General features: G+C 52.1%; 11 protein-coding genes across 11 annotated transcripts; 3 read left to right on the forward strand and 8 right to left on the reverse strand.

Annotated features, from left to right (window-relative positions):
• Positions 1-1,023: 1,023 nt before the first annotated feature.
• Positions 1,024-6,038, forward strand: VTP21DRAFT_9386 (uncharacterized protein; the record flags this gene model as incomplete). The annotated part of the gene is made up of 6 exons (XM_069400336.1): positions 1,024-1,413; positions 1,503-2,133; positions 2,216-2,384; positions 2,451-4,913; positions 4,994-5,590; positions 5,657-6,038. The coding sequence occupies 6 exons, from the start codon at positions 1,024-1,026 to the stop codon at positions 6,036-6,038; spliced, it is 4,632 nt and encodes a 1,543-aa protein (XP_069254273.1).
• A 352-nt stretch (positions 6,039-6,390) lies between these two features.
• VTP21DRAFT_9387 (uncharacterized protein) lies at positions 6,391-8,155 on the reverse strand (the record flags this gene model as incomplete). The annotated part of the gene is made up of 8 exons (XM_069400337.1): positions 6,391-6,721; positions 6,781-6,863; positions 6,932-7,107; positions 7,184-7,358; positions 7,426-7,563; positions 7,635-7,731; positions 7,798-7,896; positions 7,959-8,155. 8 exons carry the CDS (start codon positions 8,153-8,155, stop codon positions 6,391-6,393), a joined length of 1,296 nt encoding a protein of 431 aa, XP_069254274.1.
• A 153-nt stretch (positions 8,156-8,308) lies between these two features.
• Positions 8,309-9,196, forward strand: VTP21DRAFT_9388 (uncharacterized protein; the record flags this gene model as incomplete). Its single annotated transcript, XM_069400338.1, has 3 exons — positions 8,309-8,461; positions 8,617-8,890; positions 8,961-9,196. The coding sequence occupies 3 exons, from the start codon at positions 8,309-8,311 to the stop codon at positions 9,194-9,196; spliced, it is 663 nt and encodes a 220-aa protein (XP_069254275.1).
• Positions 9,197-9,493: 297 nt separating this feature from the next.
• VTP21DRAFT_9389 (uncharacterized protein) lies at positions 9,494-10,600 on the reverse strand (the record flags this gene model as incomplete). Its single annotated transcript, XM_069400339.1, has 4 exons — positions 9,494-10,200; positions 10,312-10,319; positions 10,381-10,430; positions 10,592-10,600. The coding sequence occupies 4 exons, from the start codon at positions 10,598-10,600 to the stop codon at positions 9,494-9,496; spliced, it is 774 nt and encodes a 257-aa protein (XP_069254276.1).
• Positions 10,601-10,853: 253 nt separating this feature from the next.
• Positions 10,854-13,772, forward strand: VTP21DRAFT_9390 (uncharacterized protein; the record flags this gene model as incomplete). Its single annotated transcript, XM_069400341.1, has 6 exons — positions 10,854-10,862; positions 10,948-11,356; positions 11,431-11,490; positions 11,561-11,635; positions 11,705-12,897; positions 13,008-13,772. 6 exons carry the CDS (start codon positions 10,854-10,856, stop codon positions 13,770-13,772), a joined length of 2,511 nt encoding a protein of 836 aa, XP_069254277.1.
• Positions 13,773-14,363: 591 nt separating this feature from the next.
• VTP21DRAFT_9391 (uncharacterized protein) lies at positions 14,364-16,796 on the reverse strand (the record flags this gene model as incomplete). Its single annotated transcript, XM_069400342.1, has 4 exons — positions 14,364-15,788; positions 15,879-16,065; positions 16,136-16,241; positions 16,319-16,796. 4 exons carry the CDS (start codon positions 16,794-16,796, stop codon positions 14,364-14,366), a joined length of 2,196 nt encoding a protein of 731 aa, XP_069254278.1.
• Positions 16,797-17,252: 456 nt separating this feature from the next.
• Positions 17,253-17,862, reverse strand: VTP21DRAFT_9392 (uncharacterized protein; the record flags this gene model as incomplete). Its single annotated transcript, XM_069400343.1, has 2 exons — positions 17,253-17,576; positions 17,656-17,862. The coding sequence occupies 2 exons, from the start codon at positions 17,860-17,862 to the stop codon at positions 17,253-17,255; spliced, it is 531 nt and encodes a 176-aa protein (XP_069254279.1).
• Positions 17,863-18,516: 654 nt separating this feature from the next.
• Positions 18,517-19,455, reverse strand: VTP21DRAFT_9393 (uncharacterized protein; the record flags this gene model as incomplete). The annotated part of the gene is made up of 1 exon (XM_069400344.1): positions 18,517-19,455. The coding sequence occupies one exon, from the start codon at positions 19,453-19,455 to the stop codon at positions 18,517-18,519; it is 939 nt and encodes a 312-aa protein (XP_069254280.1).
• A 503-nt stretch (positions 19,456-19,958) lies between these two features.
• On the reverse strand, positions 19,959-21,070 carry VTP21DRAFT_9394 (uncharacterized protein; the record flags this gene model as incomplete). The annotated part of the gene is made up of 4 exons (XM_069400345.1): positions 19,959-20,069; positions 20,150-20,245; positions 20,325-20,907; positions 21,003-21,070. The coding sequence occupies 4 exons, from the start codon at positions 21,068-21,070 to the stop codon at positions 19,959-19,961; spliced, it is 858 nt and encodes a 285-aa protein (XP_069254281.1).
• Positions 21,071-21,767: 697 nt separating this feature from the next.
• VTP21DRAFT_9395 (uncharacterized protein) lies at positions 21,768-25,384 on the reverse strand (the record flags this gene model as incomplete). Its single annotated transcript, XM_069400346.1, has 7 exons — positions 21,768-22,250; positions 22,344-24,007; positions 24,105-24,411; positions 24,478-24,617; positions 24,686-24,746; positions 24,811-24,974; positions 25,057-25,384. The coding sequence occupies 7 exons, from the start codon at positions 25,382-25,384 to the stop codon at positions 21,768-21,770; spliced, it is 3,147 nt and encodes a 1,048-aa protein (XP_069254282.1).
• Positions 25,385-25,978: 594 nt separating this feature from the next.
• VTP21DRAFT_9396 (uncharacterized protein) lies at positions 25,979-27,923 on the reverse strand (the record flags this gene model as incomplete). Its single annotated transcript, XM_069400347.1, has 6 exons — positions 25,979-26,335; positions 26,405-26,480; positions 26,554-26,617; positions 26,684-26,841; positions 26,904-27,263; positions 27,343-27,923. 6 exons carry the CDS (start codon positions 27,921-27,923, stop codon positions 25,979-25,981), a joined length of 1,596 nt encoding a protein of 531 aa, XP_069254283.1.
• Positions 27,924-27,948: the final 25 nt, after the last annotated feature.

The following is a 27,948-nucleotide window of genomic DNA, read 5'->3' on the forward strand; positions in this document are numbered from 1 at the left end:
ATGGTCTCCTATAATTTGTATAATACACCAAGAGATATTGCCCTGATCACATGTAGATATAATGCTATTTTGAATCTAGTATTCCAAGTTGTGCAAGTGTGATCTCGTTTTAACTCACTCTGACCACTATACTCCTCTCAGAGCGCTATTCTCTGCTACTTCTTCAGAGGATATGTAATGGAGGATCGGGTCTGGTATATCTTATTTTCTACGGAACTAGGCTTCATGGCAGCTGAGATGGTGAAGTTTTCAGGAATAAATCCAATTTGTTCGAATTAGCAGTGCTACTTTTTCTTCCGGCTGCCTTAATTTGCTTTATTTTATAAACTCTACTGAACAAAACCTTGCCAGAAATTTCTCGGAGTCTACCTCTCTAATGGCGTCATGTATATCAGGGCATGCGGGAGCTTGTGTTCTGATTTCTATCTCTCAGTTGGGGTATCTCAGGGTGGCGGGGGTCGGGATGGAGTATCGGTAGGACTCAGCACCGATGCCAGAATAACCTCTTGCATTATATTTTTTTCTACTGCTGAGAAGCATAGCAAGGAGGATATGAAGGAAGCCTAAGGAAATAGGAATGAAAAGGGTAAAAGGATGCAGGGTATTCTAGCTTAAAAACATCAATATACAACAAACAACCGAAAACAATTTAAGGGTTTCACTAGCTCATTGTAGCGCGTCCAGTATTCTCATTGATTTTTGGTAAAAGCAGAAAAAATGGAAACAATAAAATGCATGTAATGCTCGACGCACTTTGTCAATCTCCTCTAAGATTAAGAAAACGTGTCCAGAACGATAAGATTAAGAGGGAGCAGTCACAGGGTTGGCCATAGAAACACCGAGAGAGAGAATCCAAGGTTGAATTGACACCAATTCTTTGTGAAAATGCTTTTTCTCTGATCCGTCTCCCCTCGTGCGGCCTTGTCCCGTTGACCTACTCTGTGATCTATTATTGTTGTTATAGCAGATTTTGTGCAAATCGGCAGTTGTTTTCATTAGTTTTCCCACATTGTTTCTTGGATAATGTCCTTGTTCCAATGTATAGCAACCAATAATGTTGAGCTTGCTCGCACACTCCTACGCAATGTGCGCTGGTCCAATCACCCACAGGAGGGCTCACCTCGCCTTTCCGCTGGCAGCGGAAGCTACCAGAGACACTCCCTACAAGGCTCTTCCGGAAAATACTTGTGTGATCCAAACAAGCGATCCACGTTAGGCAGAACGCCGCTTCACCTTGCTGCATCGAAAAACCGTGTAGAAATTGCAAAGCTTCTGGTGGAGTGCCCGGCTGTGAACATCAACCTACAAGATCTGGAAAATGGCTGGACTGCATTGCACAGGGCGCTCTATTCGGGAAATCTAGAGATTGCGCTGATATTGATGTCAAGAAAGAGCATTGATCTTCACATCAAGGTAATCACTGCTTCTATCCCTATTCTCTCCCTAGTATGATAAGGGTAGTGGCATCTAATCGTCGGATTCATAATGGTCGATTTTATTAGGATTATGATGGCAATACTGCATTCGATCTCCTTAATTCCACCGTTGAAGGTACGGCCCCGCCTCTTACCATCACGGAGGGCGACGAGCTCTTCACGTGGGGACTCAACGCCAACTATGTCCTGGGTCACCCTGACTCGGACAATCGCACATTTCCTGAACATGTACACTTTTTCAATACCACTATACACGCAGACCTTGCTCGCATGTCAATACGCGAAATTGCCATGGCAAAAATGCACACTGCCGTGGTGACTTCCGAGCCCATGGATAATCTGTACTTGTGTGGGTTTGGGCGTGGAGGCCGGCTTGGCCTTCGCGCTGAAACACAGTTGACCCTTAAAAGGGTGGCCGGACTGAATGCCCAGGTCAAGACGGTGGCTCTGGGAAGAGATCACACCGTGGTGGTGACAGCGAAGGGAGATGTCTACACATTTGGAAGTAACCGACATGGCCAACTAGGATATGTGGTGGATGTAGCCGAGAACGAGGAGCCTCTACAACAAAGCCCCCGAAAGGTGATCGCCACCCTCAAGAAGGAGATAATCTTGGGTGCGGCGGCAAGCCGTGTGCACACGGTGGTGCACACAGAGACAGACATGTATTCGTTTGGACTGCACCAGGGTCAACTTGGTAAGAAGCGTGGCATATTTATTTCAAGTCTCCACGATGATACATCTTCTCACACCCCCTCTCCTCCCAATCTATGCTGTAGGATATCCAAAAAATACACACAGCGATATCCAACCGGTTCCTCGCAACATGTTCGTTGCCCCTTCAGGCCAAAAGATCCTTCAAGTTGCTGCAACCGAAAAGGCAACGGCCTGCTTATTATCCACTCACGACGTTCTCGTCTTTGCCGATTACAGCTCACACCGAGTCATGTAAAGTCCTCCTTTCTCATATCTTAATGATGACTTTGTGATCACTGATTAATGTTGCCGCTACAGATTCCCAATGGAGCGATTCCCACCCGAAATATCCGTTTACCGCCATGAGCCCAACTACATTGTCAGAATTCTGTCCGGGGGGGACCAGTTTTTGGGAGCAGTTTCCTCTACCGGTGATTTCTATACATGGTCGACAAATGGTTTTGGTGCTTCCAGCGGTGATCACCCACTCCCTCGTCGCAATCAGCGTCGCCATGCTGTCTCGGATCCGAAGCGTGTATGGTCGCTCCGAAAAAAGCATTTCGCCGTTAGAGACGCGGCGATTGGCCAAGATGGCGCGGTTTTGATTGCCACCGAGAGCGGACACGTCTTTTACGGGGTTCCCAGGAAGGAAGTCAAGCGTGACAAGAGCGGGGTGGGGAAAAAATTCCACAAGTTTTCTCGGGTGCAGTATTTGCAGCGCGTGGTGATGGTTAGAGCAAGCCCTCAGGGAGCCTTTGCCGCAGTGAAGAGCAATGTACTACGGGAGGCATTGTCTGTTCGAAATACGGCGATGGATGAGGATCTGAGAAAAGTGTTGACTCACTTGAGCCTGGAAGAATCTGCGAATAAGGGGAGGGAAGAAATGAAGGAAGAAGGGGCTGACGATGCGGATGGGGAGAATGAGGAGACGACAAGCGGAGGGAGTGACAGTGAGAATCTGCCTGCAGATAGTCTGACCAAAAATAACACCGAGAAAAAAGCTACAAGGCATGGCAGCGGAGCTAGAAGCTCAGCACACACCGTCGCCATGCCACTTGCGAACATACACAAGCTGTGGGATAGCCAACCTCCCCTTCCTTCAAAGGGTGGCGATTTTGCATTTCTCGTGGAGGGGCGTCGTGTGTGGGCGCATCGGGCCATTCTCGCGGCCCGAAGTCGTGTCTTTTTGGAAGTTTTCCGAGAGACAGACCCAGCTCGCCAGCGTGAGCTTGCTGCGGAACTCGGCAGTGTGCGGTGGTGTGACGAGGGATTGGGGGGGCGTCGATACCTTGAGCTTCAACTGGGAGGCGGATTTCTCATGCAGTCAATATTGCTCTTGCTTGAATATCTCTATACCGACCGGTTTATCCCAATCTGGCAGCCATCGCTTTATAATTCTCAACCTCACTCGCTCAAGCTGTCCGAGGAGGATGCTCGCATTGCGCAGACTGTACTTGCGGATCTCAAGCGGTTGGCCCGCATATTGGAGCTGCCCCTACTGAGAAACGCTCTGCACTCTTTTTCTTGTCGCCCAGCGCCCTCTCTCACCACTGATCTCGCCAAATTTTGTCCTCTGGTTATTCGAAGTGCCGGGGAGGGAACATGGGAAGCAGAGACGGCTGGGAGCAATGGGGAGTATCTTGCCGATACGTACATCCGGCTTGCAGACGGTGTCGTGCAGTGCCACGAGATCATACTAAAGAGGCGGTGCCGATTTTTTGATGCGTTGCTGGATACTGAATGGGTGCGGCATCGCTTGGATGAGGCCCGGCGTCAATACCCTGTTTTGCTGGGGGCCAAAGTCAGCAGCGGACACGCTTGTGGGGACCGAAGCGGTGTGGTGGTCGACTTGGCGCATCTACGGTGGGAAGTTTTCCAATATGCGCTGCGAAATCTGTATGGCGCAGAAGGCAGCGAGGCTCTGCAGGAAGTGCGGTGCGAGACGTTGGATGGATTCATCGAGCTACTTTTCGAGATCCTTGCTGTTGCGAACGAACTTCTCCTCTCTGAGCTCAAGGAGGCGTGCGAGGCGGTCATTTTCAGGTTTTTGCATCTACGGAATGCAGTAGCCATTCTGGAGATCGCCAGTACCTATGAGGCATCGCAGTTGAAGCAAGCGTGTCTGAAATACTTGTGTACCAATTTGGAGACGGTCCTGGAATCCCGCCTAATCGACGGCTTGGCGCCGGAGCTGCTGGCTGATCTGGAGGCCGAGTTGCGTGAGCAGCAGCTGAATAAGATGCCAGTATCGCGAGGCGGAAAGCTTATCCCACCTGTACCCGAGGATATGCCAAGCGAGGTGGAGGACGTGTGGGACGGGACTGGTACGAAATGGTATGATGCAAGGAGAGAATCGGCGGTCCTGTCCTCCTCTCTCGAGGCTAAACAGGAGATTGCCGTCGGTTCATATCGCTCCATAGCGACCTCATCCTCGATCGCCGACGAGGACGGAATAGAGCTTCCTAGTGCCCTGGACCACGAGGAGCCAGGAGACACCGAGGGGGCCTCCGACATGATCTTCCGTATGGATTCCGATTCACCCGCACGACATCCGGCTTCTCCGGCATATAGCCAGCGCAGAGACGAGGAGGAATTCACAGTTGTGATGCGAAGGAGAAGATCGTCGGCATCTCCACTTGCTAAATCACCTGGCCTGCGCTCCCATCCGCAACCAATGGCGGATTTGATGTCTCCTGCCGCTTCAAGCTCCATTGGCGATGGGTCTCCGAGGAATGGATCGAATGTAAACGGAAACTGGACACGCACCGAGGCTACTGAGTCGTAAGTTCCATGCTTTTGCCCCTGGAATCCAAAACTTCCCCCTATTCACGACGAATAATATTTATATTCTATATATTTAGGCCGAAGGTCGATTTTCGAAAAATCATGGAGGAACAAGGAAGTGGCCACTCGGCTCCTTCCACCAGACACTCCAATGCCGTTTCCAATCTATCCCCATCTAAACCTGACAACTTTGCAGGCAAAGTGCAGCAAAATGCCCCCACCTCGCCCTCTGCTGCCGTCCCAACGTCTCCTGCTTCCACATATCTGACCCCTGGTGCAGGATCTTCGCAGTGGCCAACATTGATGTCTTCTACAGTGACTACACCACCCCGGCAAGCATCATCGAAACCTTCGCAGCCGCCTATGTCCGTCTCAAAGCCCTCGCACTCTACTTCAGAAGAGGCGGCACCATACGCCTTCAAGCATAAGCTTTCTCAGAAGGAGCGGCGCAGGCTGGCTAAAGAGGAATCCCGAATGGAGCCTAATGGCCAGCGGAAGCCAGCGTGGGTCGGATGGAATGTGCCTAAGCCGGAGTCAAACTCTGCTGGCGCTGCTGCGGGTGGAAATGCGCCCGCTAAGAGCTCCTTTTTGGGAATACAGATGCAGCAGTTAAAGACTGAGAAACGGGTGAGCGCGAAAATCCACCCCTCTGACGCCAAATCCGGATGGTCTAGGTAAGTCTGGTTTTGTTTGGGCTAAGAGCGTGGTGGCTTGCTGACGTTCTCTCCACCCTTCCATAGCCATAATCCATGGGCCAACGATTCTGGTGTGGATAAATTCTCAGGAAGGGAAACCGCCGGCCGCTCCGCCTCAATAGATGCCAGCCATTCCGCGCTCGAAGCACGGCCGACCTATTTTGTCGCCCACCGCCGTATCCGCCGCCCATCTCAGCCCTCTACCTCCAATGCCCTGGCGGTTGCCAGCAGCCCGCCATCCTCCTTCGCCTCGATTCAGAATCAGCAGCTGCTTGAACAGCAGCTGGCACGTCGCACCCGCAAGAAGAACCTTACTCGTATACAATACGAGGAGCGCGCACTCGAAGAAATGAAGATCCACTATGCCTTGCTGGCCGAGATGGGAAGTGGCGAGTGGTATACATGGACAATGATAGAGGAGGAGTGAGTTTAGACCTTTGTTTTTTTTATTTTTCTCTCTCCTCAGGGTCCACCTTGAATTTTGTTTTATACTCTATTCTCATACACGTGGAACTAAAATTATTTTAATTAATTTAATTTACTCTTTTATGAATACGGGAATCTAAACTCAATGTAAGAGGGATCTGGCGGGACGTCGCCCGACCTCCTTAAATCAGCCCCTATTTTGGCTCAGGAAAGAAGGCGGGGTAACATCCCGCAAAGCTTCTGCATCTATACATAGAAATGGGAGCACGAATTGACAGAGATCTACGATGAGCCTCAACTCCTCGTTTTCCCCTCCACCCCCCCTTCTCCCGATAAAACTTGAGCAGAACTCCTCAAGAAGCTGCTTTTCTTCCTTCGCTGAGACCTTCCATTAGCACGAGCCGAATGTCGGGGTTCCTTTTAGCTCGGTCATAGATTGCCAACTTCCTCATCGATAACATATAGATGGCCTTCATGAACATGCTTTCAGAATACCCCCGTTCCTGAATCGTTTTGTTCACCTCCGACTTTAGTTGCTCAAGCGTCATCACTCCTCCCGCCTCACGCAACACTCGGACAATAGTTGCCGCAAGGACCACGTCCTGAGACGGGCGGAACCACACAGGCAGATCCGGTATGTTCTGATCGGAAATGATAGTATCAACTAGGAAGCCGTTGATTTGACTTTCAGGGGGATGTAGTTAATAGGGTGGCCGTGCATGAAATAAATTGCTTAAGCTCACCTTATAAGATCCAGCTCTCGCTCCAAACTTAGTGATATTTCAGTGTCTTTTACCAGATCCTCCACGGCCTTGTAACATTGTTGCTACAAACATGGTCACAGCAAGCTTAGTCAAAGAGAACAGTAGATAGAGTCCAGTTGTTCATTCGTACCATCATGATGGACACTTTGCCCCTGCTTTCACCTCCTTTCAACCCTCGCATGTCTTCGACTATCTCCTGAATTCGCTCAAATGCTTCTTCTCCGGGAGCGCTGTTTGATTTCGTCCGAGTAGGAGTCTTTGGGGCCACTTCGGCCATGGCTTTTCGCCGTTTCTCGACCACAGATGCTAAGGGGGAGAGCAGCGCGACCGTCAATTTTTTAATCTTCAGATTCTAAATGAATGGATCGACGCCGATGCTTACCACATTCCTCTAGTCGTTTTCGTTTTTTGGACAGCTCTTCTTTCAGTCGCGCTATTTCCTCATCCTCTATTTGGTTTTCTTTCTCCTCGGAAGCGTCCACATCCTCAGACTCCTGGGCTTGCTGTCGAAGATGTGCATTCTGATACTCCTGTATTTCTTGCTCTAGTCTTTCCATCTAAGATACAAAACCGATTTAATAAATTGGACATATTGAGGCACAGAGGGTCAGTGAAGTGGCCAACCTCTTCGTCCTTTTCGCTCAACATCTTTTCCAGGTTTTGAATGTCCATCTGCTCGCGTTTTATTTCCTGCTCGAGATCCTTGGAGCTTTTTTCGTTCAACGGCGCCTTCTTGGTTAGAACGGTCAAGTTGTTGTCTTGCTAAATGGTGGATAAAATAGTGATTTAATGTGGTTTATACTTCAACAGTGAGCCAGAGTGCCTCTTCATACCTCGTTCAATTGCGACTGCAATTCTGCAACATAGATTTGCATGTCAGAATGTTGCCGTGCCAGATAGTGGATGCGCTCAGTGGTCTCCGACAAGTCACTATATAATATACATTCAAAAAATTGAGTTGCTGCAATTTGCATATTGGAGGCAAAGCATTCGTACCAGATCTTTGCAAGCTGATTAGCCGCGGTCAAGAGTTTCTCTGTGTCAGACATGCCTGTGGTCTGCCCTTTGACCTTTAAAACAGGCTCCTCATCCTCCCTAGCTCAATGGAATTAATAAGTGATGCTACAGCTTTCATAGAGGCCGAATGGGCTGCTTACTTTGCCTGATCCCCTACCGCACTCACCGGCATGAACAATTTTGTTTCATGGAGTTTGGCACCGCGAATGACGGGCTTTACGCGGCTCTCTGGAGATAGCAGTGCCTGCACCGTACCCGATTCAAGGGTGGGGAATTCAAGCGATGCCATCGCTTGGGTCATGTTTAATATCTTGTCAAGATGCGCAAGAATGGCCATAGTGTAAAATTCGTGTTCTCTAAAGGGCGTGAATAAAAATTGCGCGGAAAAGTCGCGTAAAAAAAATGGATATGTGATGGCTGGTGGCGCAGATTTTAACCATTTTGTCCACTGCAATTTAGCGGAGAGGAATAGGATATAGAGCATTGAGCCATGAATACAACACGATCTTCGATAATGTCGGATGCTTCATCCGCTACCATCATTCCACTGTCTCTACCGAAACGGTCGTCCGCAGCACCTGTACCCGCAAGCGGCGTGTCTTTCATTCTAGAGCGGCCGCTGAACAAAACTAAATCTAGCGAGGTATGCATCGCATTTCTTAATAATGGAGCAGCCATGAATTGCGGCCACAGGAAAGATCCGGGCGCTTAACATAGCATCCATTCCAATGTCTGAAACCTAATTGTCTAAATTCTTGCCTTCCCTTCCTCTTCCTTCCATTTTTTTTATTACTGCAGGTCAGCTTAGCATCTTTCTCATTTCTCTTCTCTGAAATGCTCCAATACGCCCAAAAAAGAGTGCATGGCATCCAGGATCTGGAGAGACGCCTAAATGAATTTGGATATCGGGTGGGACAACGCTTTCTCGAGCTCCTCATGTGGCGGGAGCGGCACGGCAAGCGGGAGACACGGGTGCTCGGCGTGCTCTATTTCGTGCATACCGTGGTGTGGAAGTGCCTGTTCGGAAAGCAAGCAGACTCACTGGAAAAGAGTACGGAGAACGAGGACGAATGTGGGTATTTCCTGATAGCGCATGCAGGTAGATTTGCTCATCCTCTGTGAATTGCTTTGCATATGGATAGACATGATTTCCGACAACGATCCGCTGGTCTCCAAGTACATCTCGGTGCCCAAGGAGCTCTCCCAGCTGAACTGCAATGCGTTTGTGGCCGGAGTTGTCGAGGCAATTTTGGACGGATGCCAGTTTCCTTCCAGAGTCACCGCCCATACCGTCCCCATCGATGGATATCCACTTCGCACCACCATCCTCATCAAACTAGACCGAGAGGTCCTGTTACGTGAGGAACAGTTAAAGTAAAACGACACCTTTTGTTTTTGTTTACCTTATCTTTTTTTATGTCATATATATACAATGCTGCAAGTTGGGGTGTAATAAAAATGATGGTTGAAAAAAAAAGGGAAGGTTGCTTTATTAAAGAATCGAAAAGAGCAAAACCAAATTTAAAAGATTAAAAGAAAAGAAATTCACCGCCCCGCCCCCGCAATGATAAACAACAAATAATATATATTTTATATACTTAGACCCATGACCTAAAAATGATAAACCGATGCTGATAATCCATTAAAAAATGTAGGCGGGAGGACCAGCTGGACTTTACTGTTTGTCCTCCTCAGCATCCTTGGGCTTCTCGGCGGGCTTCGCCTCCTCGGTATCCTCCTGTAAATCCGAGGTCCAGAGGGTCAGGTTGTCGCGCAGCAGCTGCATGATAAGTGTGGAGTCCTTGTAGGATTCCTCGTTGAGGGTGTCGAGCTCCGCAATCGCGTCATCGAATGCTTGTTTTGCGAGGTGGCAGGCGCGATCGGGCGAGTTCAGAATTTCATAGTAGAACACGGAGAAGTTGAGCGCGAGGCCGAGGCGGATCGGGTGCGTGGGCGCCAGCTCCGTCTGTGCGGCATCTGTGGCCTGCTTGTACGCATCATGCGCATTGGTTGCAGCATCCTTGCGAGTGTCGCTCGTGAGGAACTCGGCCAGGTAACGGTAGTAGTCGCCCTTCATCTTGTAGTAGAAGACCTTTGACTCTCCGTTGGAAGCGGCGGGGATCAAGTGATTCTCAAGCACTTTCAAGATGTCCTCGCAGATTTCATTCAGCTCCTTCTCGACCTTCTGGCGGTACGTCTTAATCATGGCGACGTGCTCCTGGTTGCCCTTGTTTTCCTCCTTCTGCTCGATGGAGGAGATGATACGCCAGGAAGCACGGCGGGCGCCAATGACGTTCTTGTACGCGACGGAGAGAAGGTTACGTTCCTCGACGCTGAGTTCCTGGCCGCTGGCAGCCACCGCTTTCATGCTCTCCACCATCTCTGCACAGTGGATAGAGGTCAGATGATGTTCAAGAGTAAATTCAGAAGAGGGAGCGAGGGGGAAGTAGCCCCCCAAAAAATAGGCGTGTTGTAAGTGAACGTGTTACTAACCTTCGTACCTAGAGAGAGATGAGTTAGAATCCACCCATCAGGTGCACATAAGAAGTAAGATATATTTACCTCTCGGACTGCTCAGCCAGTTTAGCGAGGAAAACCTGATTTTCGCGCTCCTGCCAAGATGAAATGGGGAAATTGCGCCATTAGTACACGAGATTCAAGAACCGGGTGGGCACCACCGGCAACATCTCTCTTGCTAGGCCCCATCAATAACTCGCAAGGAACCCTCGGCTCCCTTCGCGAGTTAAAGGGAGGGAGAAAAATAAATACTTACAGAGGACATTTTGAATCTTGATGTCAATTAGTTGGAAAGGTGATGAATAAAGAGAAAACGATGGAAGAAAAATTGTTGGAGTCACAAGTGAAGAAAAAAATTCGATGGTGATATAGGGCGGGGGTGAAACTTCTACGGGCACACGATCCACCACAGTTAATCCAGAAAAATTCCAATTTGCCTGTCGGAGTGACCACTAACTTTGAATTATTTTCCTCTACTAAGTTATTCAAGCACCAGGAGCTAGTTTCGTTGTTCTATAATGCAGGAGGTAATGTTAGAGAAGCAGGCCCATTCTTTTAATTCCCATACGGCAGTGTACTCATTTTTTTTCTGCGGGGTGCGGGCGGAGCTAGGTCGAAGTACAGCCTCGCGACATTTTTCAGCATTTTATCCGAGTCGACCGCAAGGGCCAGACATTGCTTTGGTGGTTTTCGACAAAAAACAAGAACATTTCCTTCGGCCTATACAAGAGAGCAATCCCCGGTGAACTGACCAATCTTCTGTCCATTTCCACCAGCAGCCCCGGCCTAAGCAGCAGTTCATCTGTGTATAGTCGCGATTCGGGCGATGGAGAGTCTCCGGAGCCCCCCATTCCCTCGACCCCCGGAAGCCTGGGCCGCAAGAAAATGAGTTCAGCGTCTTACAAACTCGCCCAGGCGGAGCTCATTGAAGTCATCCCTATCCAGCATTACGACTCATTTTCCAACACCATAAAGGGGCAATACACCGTGAAGGAGGAGGGCACCTATGTATTATGCTTCGGTAGGAAAAATAGCATAGCTTGTGACGCGAGAATGGATTGACGATATCCCCCGTTGTCTTTTGTAATTTTTCAGACAATACATATTCCCGCAACACACCCAAAAAGCTCACTTTCTTCGTTTCGCTCTCGAATGGTAAGATATTGCCTTTTCTAGCCATGGGCCCGATGCTAACGAGTTGTTTGGTACTCTGCTTGCCTCTTAGGAGAATTAGGACAAGTTGGCTCGCAACCTGAGGTGTCTGGGTGGATTCTGAAAAAGAAACGCAAGAAAATGCAAGGTAACCCTTCTCAAATTCAATCGCTGCCTGAGTTCTTCGACTGAATATGCAATTTTGCATGGCCTCAAGGTTGGGCCAAGCGGTGGCTCGAACTCGACCAAGGAAACCTCTCTTATCGTCTTCACCCACAAGGGGTTATCCGTGGGTCCATCCAGCTGGCCATGTGCACGGTTGCCGTCTCTCCGCATCAAAACACCATCCACGTGGACTCGGGAACAATAATCTATCATCTTCGGGCCCTCACTAAAGAAGACTACGACATGTGGGTCAAGGCGATCCGATCCTCAAAGCGAAGCTCGATGGACAAGTCGATCATGAACTTGGAAAACGGGGTGCGGTTGTCTGGAGAGTCTAGGACCTCTTCCTCATTTTCCGGCGAGTCGGAGGAGTCCCCCTCGGCAGCCCCGGAGCTAAATGGGATGATTGCACGGATGGAGAGGGATTTCTCAAAAGTTGCCGAGCTCATCGCGAAGGTCTCGCAGCGAGATCCGGCCGCAAAACAGCTCAGCGAGGAATTCCGGATATTCACGGCGAGTAAGGAGCGGATGGTGGAGAGGGTCCGCAAGGAGATGCTGCAGTGGGCCTCCGAATCGGGGAAGAAGCAGGTCGTCACGCCTTCAGTGCCGGGCGGAAGATCAAGACCGGTGTCCATGCTCTCCACCATGAGCCATGACGTATTCTATGACGCAGACGAGGACATCCTCAACCTTGACGAGAAGGAGCAGGACGGGCAAGCGGAGGCCGAGGACTCCGACCAGATGGTGCCGACGGTCGAGGAGGAAGAAGAGACAAGGGCCGATCTGGAGGAGCAGCTCAAGCGAAACGCCGAACTCCGGGCCGAAGTCGATGCGGAGGTCACCACCCTTGCCGCCCCGACTAACTTCACGCGGCGCCAGCTCCTCCCTCACCCGGTTTGCGGCGACGAGGTTTCGCTGCTCTCGATCCTGCGCAAAAATGTTGGCAAAGAGCTCTCCGCGGTGTCGATGCCCGTCTCGGTTAATGAGCCGCTCAATGTGCTGCAGCGCCTCTGCGAGGATCTCGAGTATTGCGAGCTGCTTGACAAAGCAAACCAGCTGGAGGATAGCATGATGCGCCTTGCCTATGTGGCTGCGTTCTCCGTGTCCTCCTTTTCGAATACCCAACACCGCATTGCCCGCAAGCCGTTCAACCCTCTGCTTGGCGAGACGTACGAGTGCGTTTTTCCCGAGAAGGGCTTCCGGTTCATTTCCGAAAAAGTGAGCCATCATCCGCCCATCATGGCTGTAAGTTGGTTTTGGAGTCGCTCGCTGTGCCTTCCCTATTTTGGAAGAATGAAAATGGCGCCCTAACTTGGAATCTGACTCTTTCTCTCTCTCTCTCTCTCTCACTCCAGTGCCATGCTGAGTCGCCCAACTTCACCTTTTACCAGGATAACAAGGTGAAGACGAAATTCTGGGGCAAATCGCTCGAGCTCATTCCCAGCGGGGTCGTGCACGTGCGACTTCCCCGCCACGGCGACCATTTCACCTACACGAAGCCCTCCACCTGGACCCGCAACATGCTCGGCGGGACGCGCTATTTCGAGCACATCGGAGAAGTCCGCGTCACCAATCGCACCACCGGCGAGTACGCGGACCTCACGTACCGCGAGTCCGACTTCTGGGGCAACAAGCGCAACGAGGTGGAGGCGGTCTTGCGGCGGAGAGACGGGACGCCATGGCGCACTCTCCGAGGCAAGTGGAACGAGGGGCTGGCGCTGGAGGTGGGGGCGGACGATTTGCACGTGCTTTGGCGCGCCAAGCCGGCGTTCCCCGGCCAGGAGTCCTACTATGGCTTCTCCCGGTTTGCAATCCAGCTGAACGAGATCACCCCCGATTTGCGGGGCAAGCTGCCGCCGACGGATACGCGCTATCGCCCCGACCAGCGGCTGTTCGAGGAGGGCAAGGTGGCGGAGGCGGATGCGGAGAAGGAGCGGGTCGAGCGGCTGCAGCGCGAGAACCGGAGGCGGCTCGAGGCGGAAGGCCGAACGTGGGTGCCGCAGTGGTTCGAGTTGCGCGAGGATGACTACGGCGAGGAGGGCAAGAGCTGGCAGTATCGTGGGCGGTACTGGGAGACCCGGGAGCAAGGTACTTTTGAAGAAAAGATGCGGCTGTGGTAGACACGCCTGGGCTCCACCGAGGATCGGAGATTGGGTGGGGGGAGGGGGGGGAGGAGAGGAGCTTTGTTATCCACCATTTACATGACTTGAGCACATCCCATTTTCTTACTACACGCTTGACTCTTATTTTTTGCTGTTGTTTTCGCATTTGCCAAACCGTGTTGTTATCACTCTATTCTGTTTGTATATTAGTCATTGATACATACATATATATATATATATTTTTCTTTTCTATGAAGCTTCCCCTAGAAATAGAAATAAAATAAAGGCAAGTTCAAATTAAAAAAATTAGAGCGCAATGCAAACTAGCAGGAAAAATAAACGGCACATACAAAGAGATGGATAGATAAATTAAAGAATATAATATGAGATTCACAAAATAGCAGTTGGGAGACAACATACAACATAACAGCAAAGATATCATGCTTAGCACGGGGAATCAATACGAATATTAGAGCATGGAAATGAAAAAAAATTTTTTTTAAAAATCGCCGCGAAATGGTAGAGAACTGTTTTGGTTTTGGTGAGCATGAGCGAGGCCCATTTCTCCTCCCCACTCTGCCTCCCATCGCCCCGCGCCCTTCTATTTCACTAGGCTGCCGGAGCATCTTTAAGGGGGACCACGCAAAAGGCAAGTGCACCCATGGCCAAAATCAACTGCACAGCACGGAATCGTTCCATATCCTCCTTGCGCTCCAGATTCCACGTCTCAACTTTTCGTGGCGCCGCCGGCCGCTCCCTCCGCTTCATCCTCTCCTCCTCGTACAAGTACTCGTAGTATTCCTCGTCCACCTCGTTGTCATCGTACCCCTGCTCGCGTCGTTTCTTTCGAACCAAGTCCTCCAGAGCGGCAAATGGACTCCACTCCTCGTTGACAGGAGTCCCGCGCGGTCTTCCCCGGGACATCTCCGCCAAATTCCAGTCGTAGCGTGACAGATTAGCGAGAGGGGGGCTCGGGGTTATCGGAGAAACCATCCCGCCCGTTGCTGCAGCATTGAAGCTGCCGCTTGCGGGAGCTTGAATGGGCTGCACGGGGCGTACACGGCAGGATCTCACCGTCTCTCCATACTCAAACTCGGGGACGAGAGACTGCCTTCTTCGCTGCTCGACCATCTCACGGTTTCTCCACTCCGACAACGAAGGGACCACTTGCCTCCTTGGTGTAGCGGGCGCGCGATGTTTACGCACATAGGCCCCAATCTGCGGAATATTATCCCATGCATTGCGGAATCCTCCCGGTTCGGCTTTTTCTGTCGGGCGGGTGGAAGCAGCGGCGACCCCGGCAGGCTTTTCGGAGCCGAAGCCGGGGGCCATGGTTTGCTTTAGCCTAGCATTTTCATATTCGTTGTGCCAAACGCGACTCGTAGGAGCAAACGGGCGTGAATCGGCCCGTTGTTCCCAGGGAAAAATGGGAGTAATGGGTTTTCGCGGCGGTGCGGCAGGGTCATAGGGTGGAGGACCGCTCCTGGGCTGAGTAGGAGGTTGCAACTGGTGCCTCGGTTGGTGGCCTAAAGACATAGGTGGTGGAGGATACGACATGGGGCGCGGTTCGAAGGATGCTTTTGCTTGCGAGGGGCTAGGAGCGGAATCAGGGGATTGAAGGGGGGGCTGAGGGCGATGGTGGAAATGGTGTTGATCGGCTTGGCTAGAGGGATAATGATAGGGCGAAGGCTCGTGAGGAGGATGCTGAAAAGAGGGCTGCGGCTGGTGCTGGGCTGGCTCCGAAGCGAAAGACCTAGGGGCCACTCCAGAAGGCCAGTGCTGCCTCTGCCCTGAGGAATCCTGCTCTCTCTGAAAACCATAGGGATGCACATGTTGCGGCCAATCGTAGCGCGGGAGCTGATGATCACGGTGGTGTGCTGGAGGTTTTGTGGCCGGCGTAGCATACGATTCGCTTTCTTCGCGCTGGGCTCCTAGCTGCGTCTCGAGCGGCTTTACAGCTTCAAGGATGTCTGGCACATCCCACACATTGGATACTTTAATATTCTCCCAGTCCGGCTGAGGACCGGCCACTTGCTAAAACACCGAGAAGAGAATCATGGCCACAGAGTTAGCTATGAACAGAGTTGGCATCCATATGGGGGAGGGGGGGCAAAAAATATTTACTTCTCCACGGGGATAGTGCTTGTCGTATACGTTCCACCACTTCTGCACCAAGTCCACCAGGTCCTGCGAATTTCCACGGGGAAACACAGAGCCATCCGAAAATCGACTCCATAGCCAAGGCTTGTCCGTGCCAATATAGTGGACGATGGCAATATCGTTTCGAAAGACACGATAGGCAGGCGAATAGCTGTTTGGAAATGGGGGGTTACGAGACATCCATTCGGGCGGAGGGGCCAAAGAATTAGGTGTAGGCATACCTGTAAGCAGCAGAAGGGGTTGTGTTGTAAATAAAAGGGAGGCGGTGCGAGACATCGCTGGTCGACCACTGGCTGAAAAACGAGTTCAGAAGACCCTGATCGCCTCCTGTACCAATGGCAAAATGAAAAAACAAGAATTAGTATTTACAAGAAAGCTGCGCGATCGGCCATGGGAAAACCCACCGTCAAAGCTGCCCTGATCCGAGGCAGCCGACATCAAAGCCTGAAACCTCTCTTCCCCGGTTTCCGCGACAAAGACTCCAGAGTTAAAGCAGTCGGGCCAGCCTGCGTCGGGAGCGGCCGAGAAATCCGGCCGTGAAAACAGCTCGTCCACATTGCGTAGAGGCAGGGTGTCGGCGTCCAGAAACACAAACTTTCGCACCCCCGGCAGGTGAAAAGCATGGAGTTTGGTGAGGGAAAGCGAGAGATCAGGGCGACCGAGCAGCCGGAGATTGGAGTGGCTGCGGGAGTGTATAGGCGGCACCTCTACAAGCTCATCCCATACTTGGGCGAGAGTGTCGCGATGGTGCGGGGAGAGCAAGGGGGTAATCATACATACAAGGCGGTGAGTGGTGCCGTGATCGCGGAGGGCATGTCCGAGCACAAGCCCACCCTGTACATAGCGATCATTGGCGACTAGTGTGACAAACACCTCCGACATAGGGATGGGGGAGGAGGAGCGGGAGGGAAGAATTCTCTCGTAGGAAAAGGCGGAGATATCACCAGAAATAGAATCGAAATCTTTTTTTTTTGCACCAACGCGTAAATAGTAACCTAACCTACGGCAGATCCCCAACCCAGGGACGTTTCGGGGGTAGATGACGTTTTATGCAGAAAACAGTAACAAAAAGATTTCCAGATCGAGGGCCTTGAAGGCATGTCAATAGCACGGAGGCCCCGTTTTTTATCATAAGAGAAGGCCGAGGCCAAAGGACGACGAAGTCTTTGTCAATTTCGAAAATTGAAATTCGGCCTCGAGGCATAAACAACTCTACCCGAGGAAGGTTTACGCTTTGCATTAAGTAAGAGGGACTCTGGCCCACAGTCAAAGGTATTAAGCGAAAATCGTTTCTATTTTATCTACACTCTATGAGGAAAGAGGGGTGCTCGCGGCGATCTAGTACTGCGAAGCCATCTGCTGGCATGCCTTCAAGCTGTCCAGATACCACTGGCAAGCGCTGACATCGTTGCCGTTCGCCTCCAGGCACTTTGTGAATGCCTTGGCGTCCGCCTCGCAGCTGCTGGCCACTTGAGGTTGCTGCTGCTGCTGTTGCCAAGTCGGCGCCTGGTAAACAGGGGCTGGGGCCGGCTGCGCTTGAGGCTGCGCTTGGGGCTGTGGGTCGGAGGATGAGGAGCCGCCGCTGAAGAGGGAGGTAATTCCGTGGCCAATGGTGTGACCCACAGCGGAGCCTACAGCAACTCCAGCAGCAGTGGTGGCCGCCTATTTGGGGAGGATCCATCGAAACAGGGTGAATCAATGCAATCCGCAGGAGGAAGCGTCAGAGAAATAAAAGCCAAACCTGAGCAAGGAGACCGGGCTGGCGCTGCTCGACAACCGGAGCGGGAACCTGAGCGGGGGGAGCAGGGGCCATGGCATGCTGAGGTTGATGAGAATGGGGCTGCTGCTGGGGGGGCGGGGGCGGGGCGGCCTGACGCGCAGGCAGGGTGGAGGCGCTACGGGTTTGCTGGGCAGGGGCTGGGGCAGCGCGACGGGTTTGGCGAGGCATGGTTCCGAGGAGGGGGGAGAGGGGGGAGCGATCGGGATGGAAAGGGGAGAAAAATAGAGAAAACACAATCACGGGAGGCCGTCGAGAATTAGTAAACAGCGAATCGAAACTCGAGGAAGTCGGAGTGCCAAACGCGGCCAAGCCAACTCCGAGAGTCATTGCGCTTGAACGAGGAGGAGGCTGTTGGCTGGGGTTGATCTGAGGTCATTCAGAATAGGCCATGGCGGGCCTCTGTCCCCGCGGGCCCGGTTTCGGGATCGCGTTGGAGCTTGGGCCGTTTTCCCTCGGCCCAGATTTGGCTTTGGTTCATGGAACCTCCTATCATCGCGAGATTTGCAAACCCTATCGCATCTTCTCGCCCCGGCCCCACACGATAGCTTCGATGCGAGGCATCGCTCCTCATCCCATAGAAAAAAAGCCGCCATTAGATACTTTTAATTCCTCTCGAGTCATAACAATGAGATAATTAACATGAAGGAGGAAGGTGTGCAAACATGGATGAGATGAATAAAAAAAAAGGCGATGAATAATTATGGGGGATAGGGGGGAAGGGGGGAAGGGGGAAAGGGGGGAAAGGGGGAGTTCCCTCCAAGATCGGAATACATAGAGATGTCAGCAAATAAATGATAATACAATGCAACGATAAGTTATGCTTCACTGATGCAACGCTGAATCCGCACTGTGCACACGCAAGATGCGATGGCGCTCTGGCTGAGGGGAAATGCCCACGGGCACATGGTAGGGCGAGTAAGGGAGGTGGGCGTAGGGGGCGGGCGAGCCGTCCAGGGGGGCCAGGTTGGGGATGGAGTGGCGACGCTCGACCGGGGGCTGTGGCGGCTGCCCGACCGCGAATGTGTCCAGAAGCTCCACAGGGAAGAGCACGTCCTGGGCCGATACCATCCCCTCACCCTTTTGCTCAAACCCCTTCTTGCCTCGAGCAAACTTGTCGGCGGTGCGCGTGATCGCCTGCTCCATCCCCAGGTTCAGCATGCTGGCCTCGCGCGCGGCTAGTTGCAATGAGCTCAAATCATCCAGTTTTGGCACGGGCCTCTGCATCGGCTGCTCACCTTCAACCCGTGCCCCCGGCTCCGGCTTTCTGGTGCTTGCCTTGGCCTTGGCCCGGCGATTCTGGAACCAAATCTGAACTCCCCGTGGCGTCATTCCCAGCTCGCGCGCAAGCTGCTCTCGTATCTTGGTGCAAGGCTTTGGATTGAGAGCATATTCCGCTTCGAGTCGCGACTGCTCCGATTTCGACGTGCGGCGACGATGCCGGGTCTTGAAGGGGTCGTAGAAGGTCGGGTTGAATTCAACCACGCTGGAGGCGGAGCGGGATTCGTTCAGTCGGTAAGAGGAGGCGGAGGGGGGGAGGCGGAAGGACTGCAATGGATGTTTATCGTCATGGATGGAATGGGGGCCAGCCGAATTCTGGGGCGACAAGTCAGGGCCCATAGATATAGCAAGGGGAGAAGTGACAAGGGGATGCGTGGGGGGAAATGAAGAGTTGCCGTGGGAATGATGGGGAGATTGCGGTGTATGCCAAGAGAAATAGGCTTGATGAAAGGTATCGCCGCCGGTTGGATCCTTGGCTTCCATCAGAGCAATAGAAATGGGGGGGATGAAGATAAAAGATAAGCAATGAACAGAAAGTGCAAGCGTGACGATGAGTGATGCACGATAATAACCCGGAAGCAAGATCTCTGCCGCGAGAGGAGAGCCCGGAATAAGACAAGCAGAAGGAAGAGGGGGCGGGAGGGGGGGGGGGAGAGGAGAGGAGCGCTAATGAGGGAGAAGATGCGGTATGAAGTCGAAGTTTAAAGAGCTTGAGAAAAAAAATGAGGGGAAAACAAATTCGACCGGAGTTTCCCCCTTTAGGGGGCAAAACCTTAAACATTGATCACTGCGGCTGTGTAGCGCAGGCGATTGCCCAGGCGCATTCGCCGAGAGCAGCAAGCTACAAGCTACCAAAACAAACCCGTCACGGAAGCACAGGCTTTCAAGCTCCATGACGTTGTGCGCATCACCCTTCAAAGAGGGGTCTCGCAAGAAAGAGGAAGAAATGACCAACTTTTATTATTGCTTTTAGTTTCCATCCCGGCTCACGTCAGATTGGGCGGGCCATATTGGCCGGGTGAGAGCGCGCCAAGAAGCGAGGTATACTGCAGTTGCGGGTGGGACTTGGACTCGTGGTAGCGCAGCCCGTTCAAATTCTAGAGCACAATCGAGAGGCCAGGGTCAGCCCACTTACCGAGGGAGAGGGTGTAGGCCCCTAGTTTCTCAAGCCACTCACCTTGTATCGCTTTCCACAGCTGGCGATGCTGCATCGGTAGGGCCGCAGCGCGTCCTCGTCCGCGCCATCGGAGCAGTGGCCGTGTTGGTGATGATACTATGGATTCGCGGGGGGAGAAGGTCCCCGGAAGAGAAGGTAAGCTCGAAACCTCAACCTGTGCAAAAAGTAAGCTTACTCTGAGCCCGTTACTGTTTTTGTACGTTTTCCCGCAGCTCTGGCACCGGTGCGGCCGCATATCTGCCCCGGCAGATGAGGAGCGGGAGAGATGCTGCTCCAGTAGCGCAAGCTCATCTCGTTTGCGGGAGAGCAACTCCTCCATCAGCGAGTCGCCAGAAGCGGCCGCGTCGCCCATCGAGGCTACCAACATGCTGACTGCGCTTGCCAAGTTTTCGTCCGAAACCGCGGACGGGCCGAGTTCGGAGAGGAGCATGCGCTTGGAAACCGGCCCATCATAGGCCTGGGAATTTGCGCGCTTGCGCCCCACTATGGATGCAACCCTTTCCTCGCTGATGCTTGGCCTGTGCCGCCGCGTCATCAGCTCCTCCTCCTCCTCCGCCTCCTCCTCCTCGTAATCATCCTCAAACTCATTGAAATGGCACTCTTCATGGTGGTTCAAAAGGTCGTGCAGGTCGCCAAGGCGCTTTCCGCAGCATGAGAAGGAATCGCGGAAGAAGGCAGCCTCCAGATCATGGGTTGCAAAGTAGTCATCGGTCAACTCCTCTGATTCGTAAGGGGTGGGGAGGAAATCTTCATACCACCTGCGAGTGAGCACACACAGCCGTAGGGGGGCCGCTATTAGTGTCCGGCGCAAAAGCAGTAGCAAAAGATGCATTTGCATCGTCTCAACACTTACTCGGGGTCTCGTAATGTAGTGGGGGCGTGTGGGCGGCTCGAAACGCTGACTTCAATGGGTGCTGGCATCTTTTTGGGGGTCGATCGTTTTTATTAGAAATGATGTTTTCCGAATCTCTCTAGCGAGATGCACACAAGAAATGGCGCTAGTATCGAATGAATGGTCTCCTTGCCCTGGGGGAATGCTCGAATCCCTGTGAAAACGCCTTAAATTAAGTCGAATGACTTGGAATGGGCGCGGGTAGCGGGAGAGGTGAAAGAGGAGGAACCCGAAATCCAGCCGCCCACTCTTTTTTTGTGAGGCAGCTTCGAAGCCAGTTTCCCCTTGCGGTTGGCCCGTCGACTTTTTTTTTGTCTGGATCAGTGCGACTTGACGACTGGCGAAGATTCGCCAAGCGGTTTAATTAAGAATCAATAGCTGCAATGTGGGAAAAACAAATCATCACGGGGAGGGGAAATAATGACAACGATCGAGGCGACGGCTCCTGGGCCAAATAAATGTAGAAAAGCGGGAACCCGGAGCCGGAAGTGGAAAATATTGGCTGAAACGACAGAGATTAAGACATGACTAGAATCTTCACCGTGCTTATTCAAAGAACAAAAAGGAAAAAAAAAAGATTCAAAAGAAACTACCAATATACTAACGAATAAGTGTTGGAATGAACGAAAAAGAAAAAAAAATAGGTTGCGCATCCGCCCGTTTTTTTTTTGTTGTTTGTTTAATGTTGCGTTCTCCAGGCGCAAGGGCGATTCCACAGCCTTCAGCTTATTCTCGCTGGAGAATATCGCGCAGCTCTTTCACCTCAGCCTCAAGCGCCATTCTGGCCTCGCGTTCCGCGGCTAACTCTCCTCGCAGCTTCTCCAGTTCCTGCGATACAAAGTTTCGAATTTTGGTTTCCAGTAGACTCGGGGTGGTGGGGGAGTTCGCGGTGGCCGCCGCATTAAATCTCGAAGAGAGCGATCGGACTCCCCCTGCAGACACGGTTGAAATCCCCGTCTGCACGGCATCCTCCTTGGGGGGCGGTGTGGGACGATCCTGCGAGGGCTCGGTGGAGCTGGGGGGTACCCCAACAGGTTTGCGACCGGGCGTGGGCCGCAATTGCACGGCGGGTAGCTCGGGTTTTGCCCCGGCAAACGGGGTTGGGAACTTGGCAAACAGTGGCTTGATAGGCTTAGCCGGTAGCTGAGGACGGTCTTCCGCTTCTGGCTCCTTTGAAGGGATGGCAGGGGCTTCAGGGGCAACCGGATTCTAGTGCATACAGAGGAAAAAGAGAAAGGAGGAGAAAAAAGAAAATGATATAAGAATGCAGTCCATAAAAGGGAAGTAACTCTAAGGCTATACCTCTTTGGTGGTGTCGGTGGCGGCCGAAGAAGATTGCTCCGCCGGACCTTCCTTCGCTGTTGGAAGACGCCGCCCCTTCAGTGCCGGTCGACCCTTGGTCAGTGGCGCGAGCTTCGGGCCCGCACTGGGCAGCGGAGGCAAAGCCGGCTCTGTTTCCTGCTTCGTTGGCTCGGCTTCTACAGGTGCCATCTCCGCCACCTCTTTCCCTTCTTCGCTCTGCGTCTCTACTTCCGCCAGGGAGGCGCCTGATAAGGCGGTGTCCGCTTCCTCTCCTCCAACCGCCAATTCCGGTTCAGGAGATTTTACACTCTCGCTAGCCCTATCCTTAAGGTCTTCGTCCAACGAATGCTCTTGCTCACGCGACCCCTCAGTTACCTCCGTGGTTAAGGGAGTCTCATGCGCGGTCTCCTGCCCACCCTGTTCCTCAGAGGAAGGGACCACAACCTCCTCCTCTACCGCTTGATCCGACCTCGAGGCATGTTCCACTGGGGACTCCTGTATCACCTCCTCACTCTTCTCCGCGGGCTCCAGACTGGCCGTAGGCTGACTGGCAGCCTCCTCCGCAATTGGAGCCGACACAGGCACTGGAGCGGCCTCCTTCGGCTCGTCTTCGTGGGGAATACCGAGCTGCACGCTGGGGCGCTCCTCTTTGTCTGGGGAGACCAAGGAGGGCTCGGATTCGGAGGAAAGTTCTTCCGCGATATTCTTCTCCTTGCTTGTTGAACTCTCCATCACGATTTCGCGCTCAGGGATTTGGGGAGGCGGTTGCTGTTGTGGCAGCTCACCTGAAGGATGCATCTCCTCTGGTTCATCCACAATGGGTTGATGTTCAGAGAGGGGAGGAGCGGTGCCGGTTGGCTCTCCTCTCACAGGTGCAGAGGGGGAACGAGCCGTCGGCTTTTCCGAGGTGGAGCGACGTTGTGGGAGGCTTGGGACCTTGCCAGGAAAGAGCCCTGGAATTGGAACCCCTGTTTTCATGATCGATTTGATTGCTCTCGGAGTCTGATCCTCCCCCTCCCCCTCTTCCTCCCTTCGAATTTCTTCGGAGCTCTTTCGTTGGTCTTGCGCAGGCTCATCCGCTTCCTCACGACCGGCCTCCTCCACAGCGGCGGAAGGGATCGCCGGAAGTACCGCTCGGGGAGGCACCTTTTGACCCTCATGTGCCTCGTGCACAGAAGGGGGCCGTCGCCCCGGCAGCGGCGGTCTCGTGGGTGATGTAGGAGACTCGTCCACCTTCCCAGAGTCGGTCGATCGCACCGACACAGAGCGTTTCACCGAAGGAATAGGGGGCGGCTTTGCAAGGGATCCGGAGGACGAGGTGGATTGCGTGGAAGTCCTCCTGGCGGGCAGAGTCGGGGAAACCTGCTCCACCTGAGAGGGTGGCCGGTCAGTCGAGTGGGAGGAGACGGGGCGAGAGCTCGTTGTCGAGGTGCGTGGAATGGGGGGAGGCGAAGTGTGTCCTTCGTGGGCTGAAGTGCGAGTCTTTTGGGGGCTACGGGACCGAGGGACGGGCTGCGGAGCGGCTGGGGTCTCGCGCAGCTCCATCACAAAGTTGGCGGGGAAGACACCGGTTGCTCCCTGTTCGTTCGTCCCGCGCCACCAACCCTCGTCATCTTGTTTGTCATGCACCTCCACATAGGAACCCCGGACTAGATCTATCTCATCTGCCAGAGCGAAAGAAGCCATTTAGCCACAGATTAAATCACAAGAGGCACGGGGCAGAGATCCTTGCCAAGAGCAAAGAAAAGAGCATTTAGGTACCTTCACCGGCAGCCGTATATTCATGCGTCACAATGGCCTTGAAAAGAACAGGTGCCTTTGTGGCCTCGCTTCGATTGGATGGCTCCGCCACAGGTATGGGAGAGGTTGCCGTGGGACTAGTTGTGGGGTGGGAATGCGCTGGTGGAGGAGGAGGGCCATGCGATGGAGGGGGTGGCGCATGGGATGGAGGGGAGGTATGAGCGGGTGCGGGAGGAGGCGGAGGAGGAGGAGCGTGAGTCGGAGGAGGAGCATGAGTTGAATGAGGCGGGGGTGGGGGGGGAGGGGAGGTGTGGGGAGGTGATTTTGACTGTAAATGTGCACCAAGTTAATATGCAATAAAATAGGATTGGGTAGAAAGAGGAGTTTGCAATACCCGTTCGGGGCTGGTCGCACTCTTGCTCTCTTCGGCGCCGCTACTCTTCTTCTTTTTCAGTGATGGTAATCCGCCCGAGAACAAGCTACCAATTCCACCCTGCTTGACCCCGTACGCAGCAAGTTTGAAGCCAGGCTTCTCTGAAGTGCGCGTGAAAATGCCCATTAGATATCAGAACATTGGAAATGCGAAAAAAAAAACAATTTACTCTTCATCGACTCCCCTTCTTCCTCCGCTTGTGCTTCTGGAGTCTCTATCACCTTGACGAGCTGGGGAAAACAAAAATCGCGTGAAAATGCAAGAAACATCCGCTGCAATACACCAACTACTTACATTTGGCCGGAAGAACCCAATCCGCCCGTTCAAATCTCCTTTCCAGTATTCCTCTCCCTGTTCCAGGACCGTTATAACTCCGCCTTTCCACAGCGAAAGTTCACCGGGTTCTGCTGCCTCATAATCCTCTTCTACCAGAGCAAGCACCTTGCTTTTGGTCGCAGCTGGTTAAAAGAGGGAGAGGGGGGGAGAGGTAGATTAGCTCTACCCGTTAATTACAAGGAAAGATGAACATAAAATGGTTACTCTCTGCCTTTGTGCTCTCTGTATTCTCCTCTCTCTCTCCCTTTTCTGCGGTGCCCTCATCCGTTTTTTCATCGACAACCTCCACGAAATTACTCGGGAACCAGCCGCTTTCGCCATTCTCTCTCTCTCCCACCCACCAACTATCGAACTCGCGGTTAACGACGCGCAACTTTTCGCCGACCTGAAGCTCTAATTCATCCTCCTTCGTTGGCTCATAACTGTGCAAAACCTTGACGATGACGGAACCAGAGGGTGAGGCATTGGCTATATGAAAAGAGGGGTGAATCAGCAGGTTGCTTTTCGCCTCAACATCGATTGGATTGGTCATCTAGGCTGAATCACTGCGAATTAGGGGCGGAGCACTCATCGCCACTCCTCGAATCCTATCAAACAACCTAGGATGCGGATGGAACCTACCTTCCATCGTTCTCAGTGCAAGATATATAGGTGAAGCAAGAATAGAAAAAAAAAAAAAATAAACCTAAAAGCAAATGGACTTAGGCAACAATGGTGTCTTATGAGGAAGTGGATAAAAAAACACGTTAACCCACCTTTTTTTTTCCACTCCTAGCCCTGATTTCTAAGACGTTACACTAGGTTAGGTTTCATCTTGGAGGGGGCACCAGTTATTTGAAAAATAGCAAGTAGTCAAACATGCGAATACTATATACCTAACAAAGACACATTCCGCAAATACGAATGGAATATAATATATATATATGTATATGTATATACGAGGTTACATTCGGGCGGAAAAAAGAGAGGGGGGGGGGGTGCAGGAAATCATGGGAAGAAAGGCAGGACACAATTGAAATAAAACAGCAACAAATTGAACGCAATGCATGAGATATAATTTAAGAGATGAAGGCGGGGGAGGTCTATACTTGATATTTAAATAGGTTGTTTTTGGCTCTCTTTCCTTTCAGATCAAAGCAATGTTGTCTGTATCTGGTGCATCCACCGCGGCACTCTTGAAGGCCTCACGCGAGTACACGATGCCAAGCAGAGGAGGGCCGGTAAGCATTCCTATCCAAAACACAACATTCCCGAGAATCTTTCGCTGCCGAACGACCGGCACCCGTGAAAGAAACATGAGAGGAACTTGCAACATCTGCAGGAAGAACAGAAGCATCCGGAAGCGACGAGATACCACAATCATAACAAGTTCGTGAAGACATGAGGAGAGGAGAAAAGTGAGCAGGGTAGCGTTAATTTTGGAGAGGTTGTATGCCTCTACACTTGAGTGGTAAACATGACGAAGGAGGAAGCGATGCACAGGCTATTGGGCGTGTAAACAATGTTACGTCCTTGGGACTCCCAGGGTGAGGTCTTCGTTCTACAAGCTTACCTTATTCCATTTCCTGGCGAATTCGTCCCAAGACGTGCTGTTCCAGAAATCATCATAAAAATTTCGATCGGCAAAGCTAGCGGGAAAAGAAAAAAAGGTTAGTGTGACGAGGGGGGAGCGAAAATGCTGTACAACGGTGTGATAAATACCAGCTTAGTTCTGCAAACAAGTTGCATATGCACTCGAAAATGATGTAGAAGATAAGCAAATAACCTAGTTAGTTAGCAAGGTGAGCAACGATCCATCCGACTCTCAAGAGCATACGACTCTGATGCTTACCGATCATAAATGGGAAGAGGAGCTGCAGCAACATCCGGAACATGGACAAGTTCACGTCCTGCAGCACGGGAATAATGTAGTGCTCGGCCGTCAGATACAAAAGTAGAAAGGTCCCAAGCGTAGCCACTGTTTTCTCGAAAACATACCAAGGACGGACTCTATAGTCCACCGGTGTCAAAAAGAAATGCACGTATGAATGGCGATTCCCCTTCATATTTACCTTTCTGTGCGTGGGTACTCCAATTCATACACTAGAGTAGGCACAAACAAATATTCAATATAATTCGCCCACGTAAGGTTGTTGGGATACCGCATTTTCCCCGGGCATAGCTCATGGTCCAACTCTTTTAGCTCATTTCGAATATGCTCGACATGGCACTCCAAGGTGTGACGCTCATCGTGCGGTATGTCTTCCAGTTTCTTGAGCTTGGCGGTAAGTTCGTCTAATTCCTTCTCCAGTGCCTCAAAATGTAGGTGATGCGCAGCAAGTTCATTATTTCGGGCACAATAGGAGTGGAGCTTCATTAGCATGACGAGGGTATGGAGCACGAAGAAGCCGGACTGGACCCAGGGCCAATCTCTGAGATATTGTATAAGAGTGTGAGCGTAAGAGAGGAGAGCATATATCTTGGGAGAAAAACAAAACATCAGGCCGTTACCTCCAGAAAGTCCAATAGATAGCGGCGCTCAAAAATGCGGCCTGATACAAATGCTGAACAGCATTGGCAGCGCCTCCACCAATCCATCGGGCGGCAACACATTTCTGTAAAATGACTCCGAAGCCAGTCAACACCACCATGACCAGGTCGGACGCCATAAGCGCAAGAGCATCCTGCGAAAAGATCGAAAACAATCCAAGCGATATAATGGTTCCGCGCTTCTCAAGATTCTCCACTACCGTGAGAATGACATAAAAAGCCATGGCAAGCCAGAAAAGGGTGAAAAATCCACGGAACTCCTGCTCCTGGGAGTGAATGTTGACCGAGTCGAGGCGTGAGGTGCGTGCGTGGAACGATACGGGGCGCCTCTTGTGGCGGGAATGCGGTTTTCGAGTGGCGCTGCCTGGGAGGTTTTTTCCATCCGGAGGAGAGGAATGATGTCGATCGATTTTTGGACGTGAAGCGGTGTCCGAGTCGGAGGCATAGGGGGTAGGGGGGGTGCTGGTGTCCGTAATGTCTCCGTTGATGACGGGTGGAAAGGGGGTAAGCTGCAGAGCCCGTAATTCAACGTCCCTGACCATAGTATTGTCTGTTGAGGTTGGATGT

The sequence above is a fragment of the Calcarisporiella thermophila genome (genome assembly GCF_041956535.1).
Source record: "Calcarisporiella thermophila strain CBS 279.70 unplaced genomic scaffold VTP21scaffold_5, whole genome shotgun sequence".
In the NCBI taxonomy this organism is placed as follows: domain Eukaryota; kingdom Fungi; phylum Calcarisporiellomycota; class Calcarisporiellomycetes; order Calcarisporiellales; family Calcarisporiellaceae; genus Calcarisporiella; species Calcarisporiella thermophila.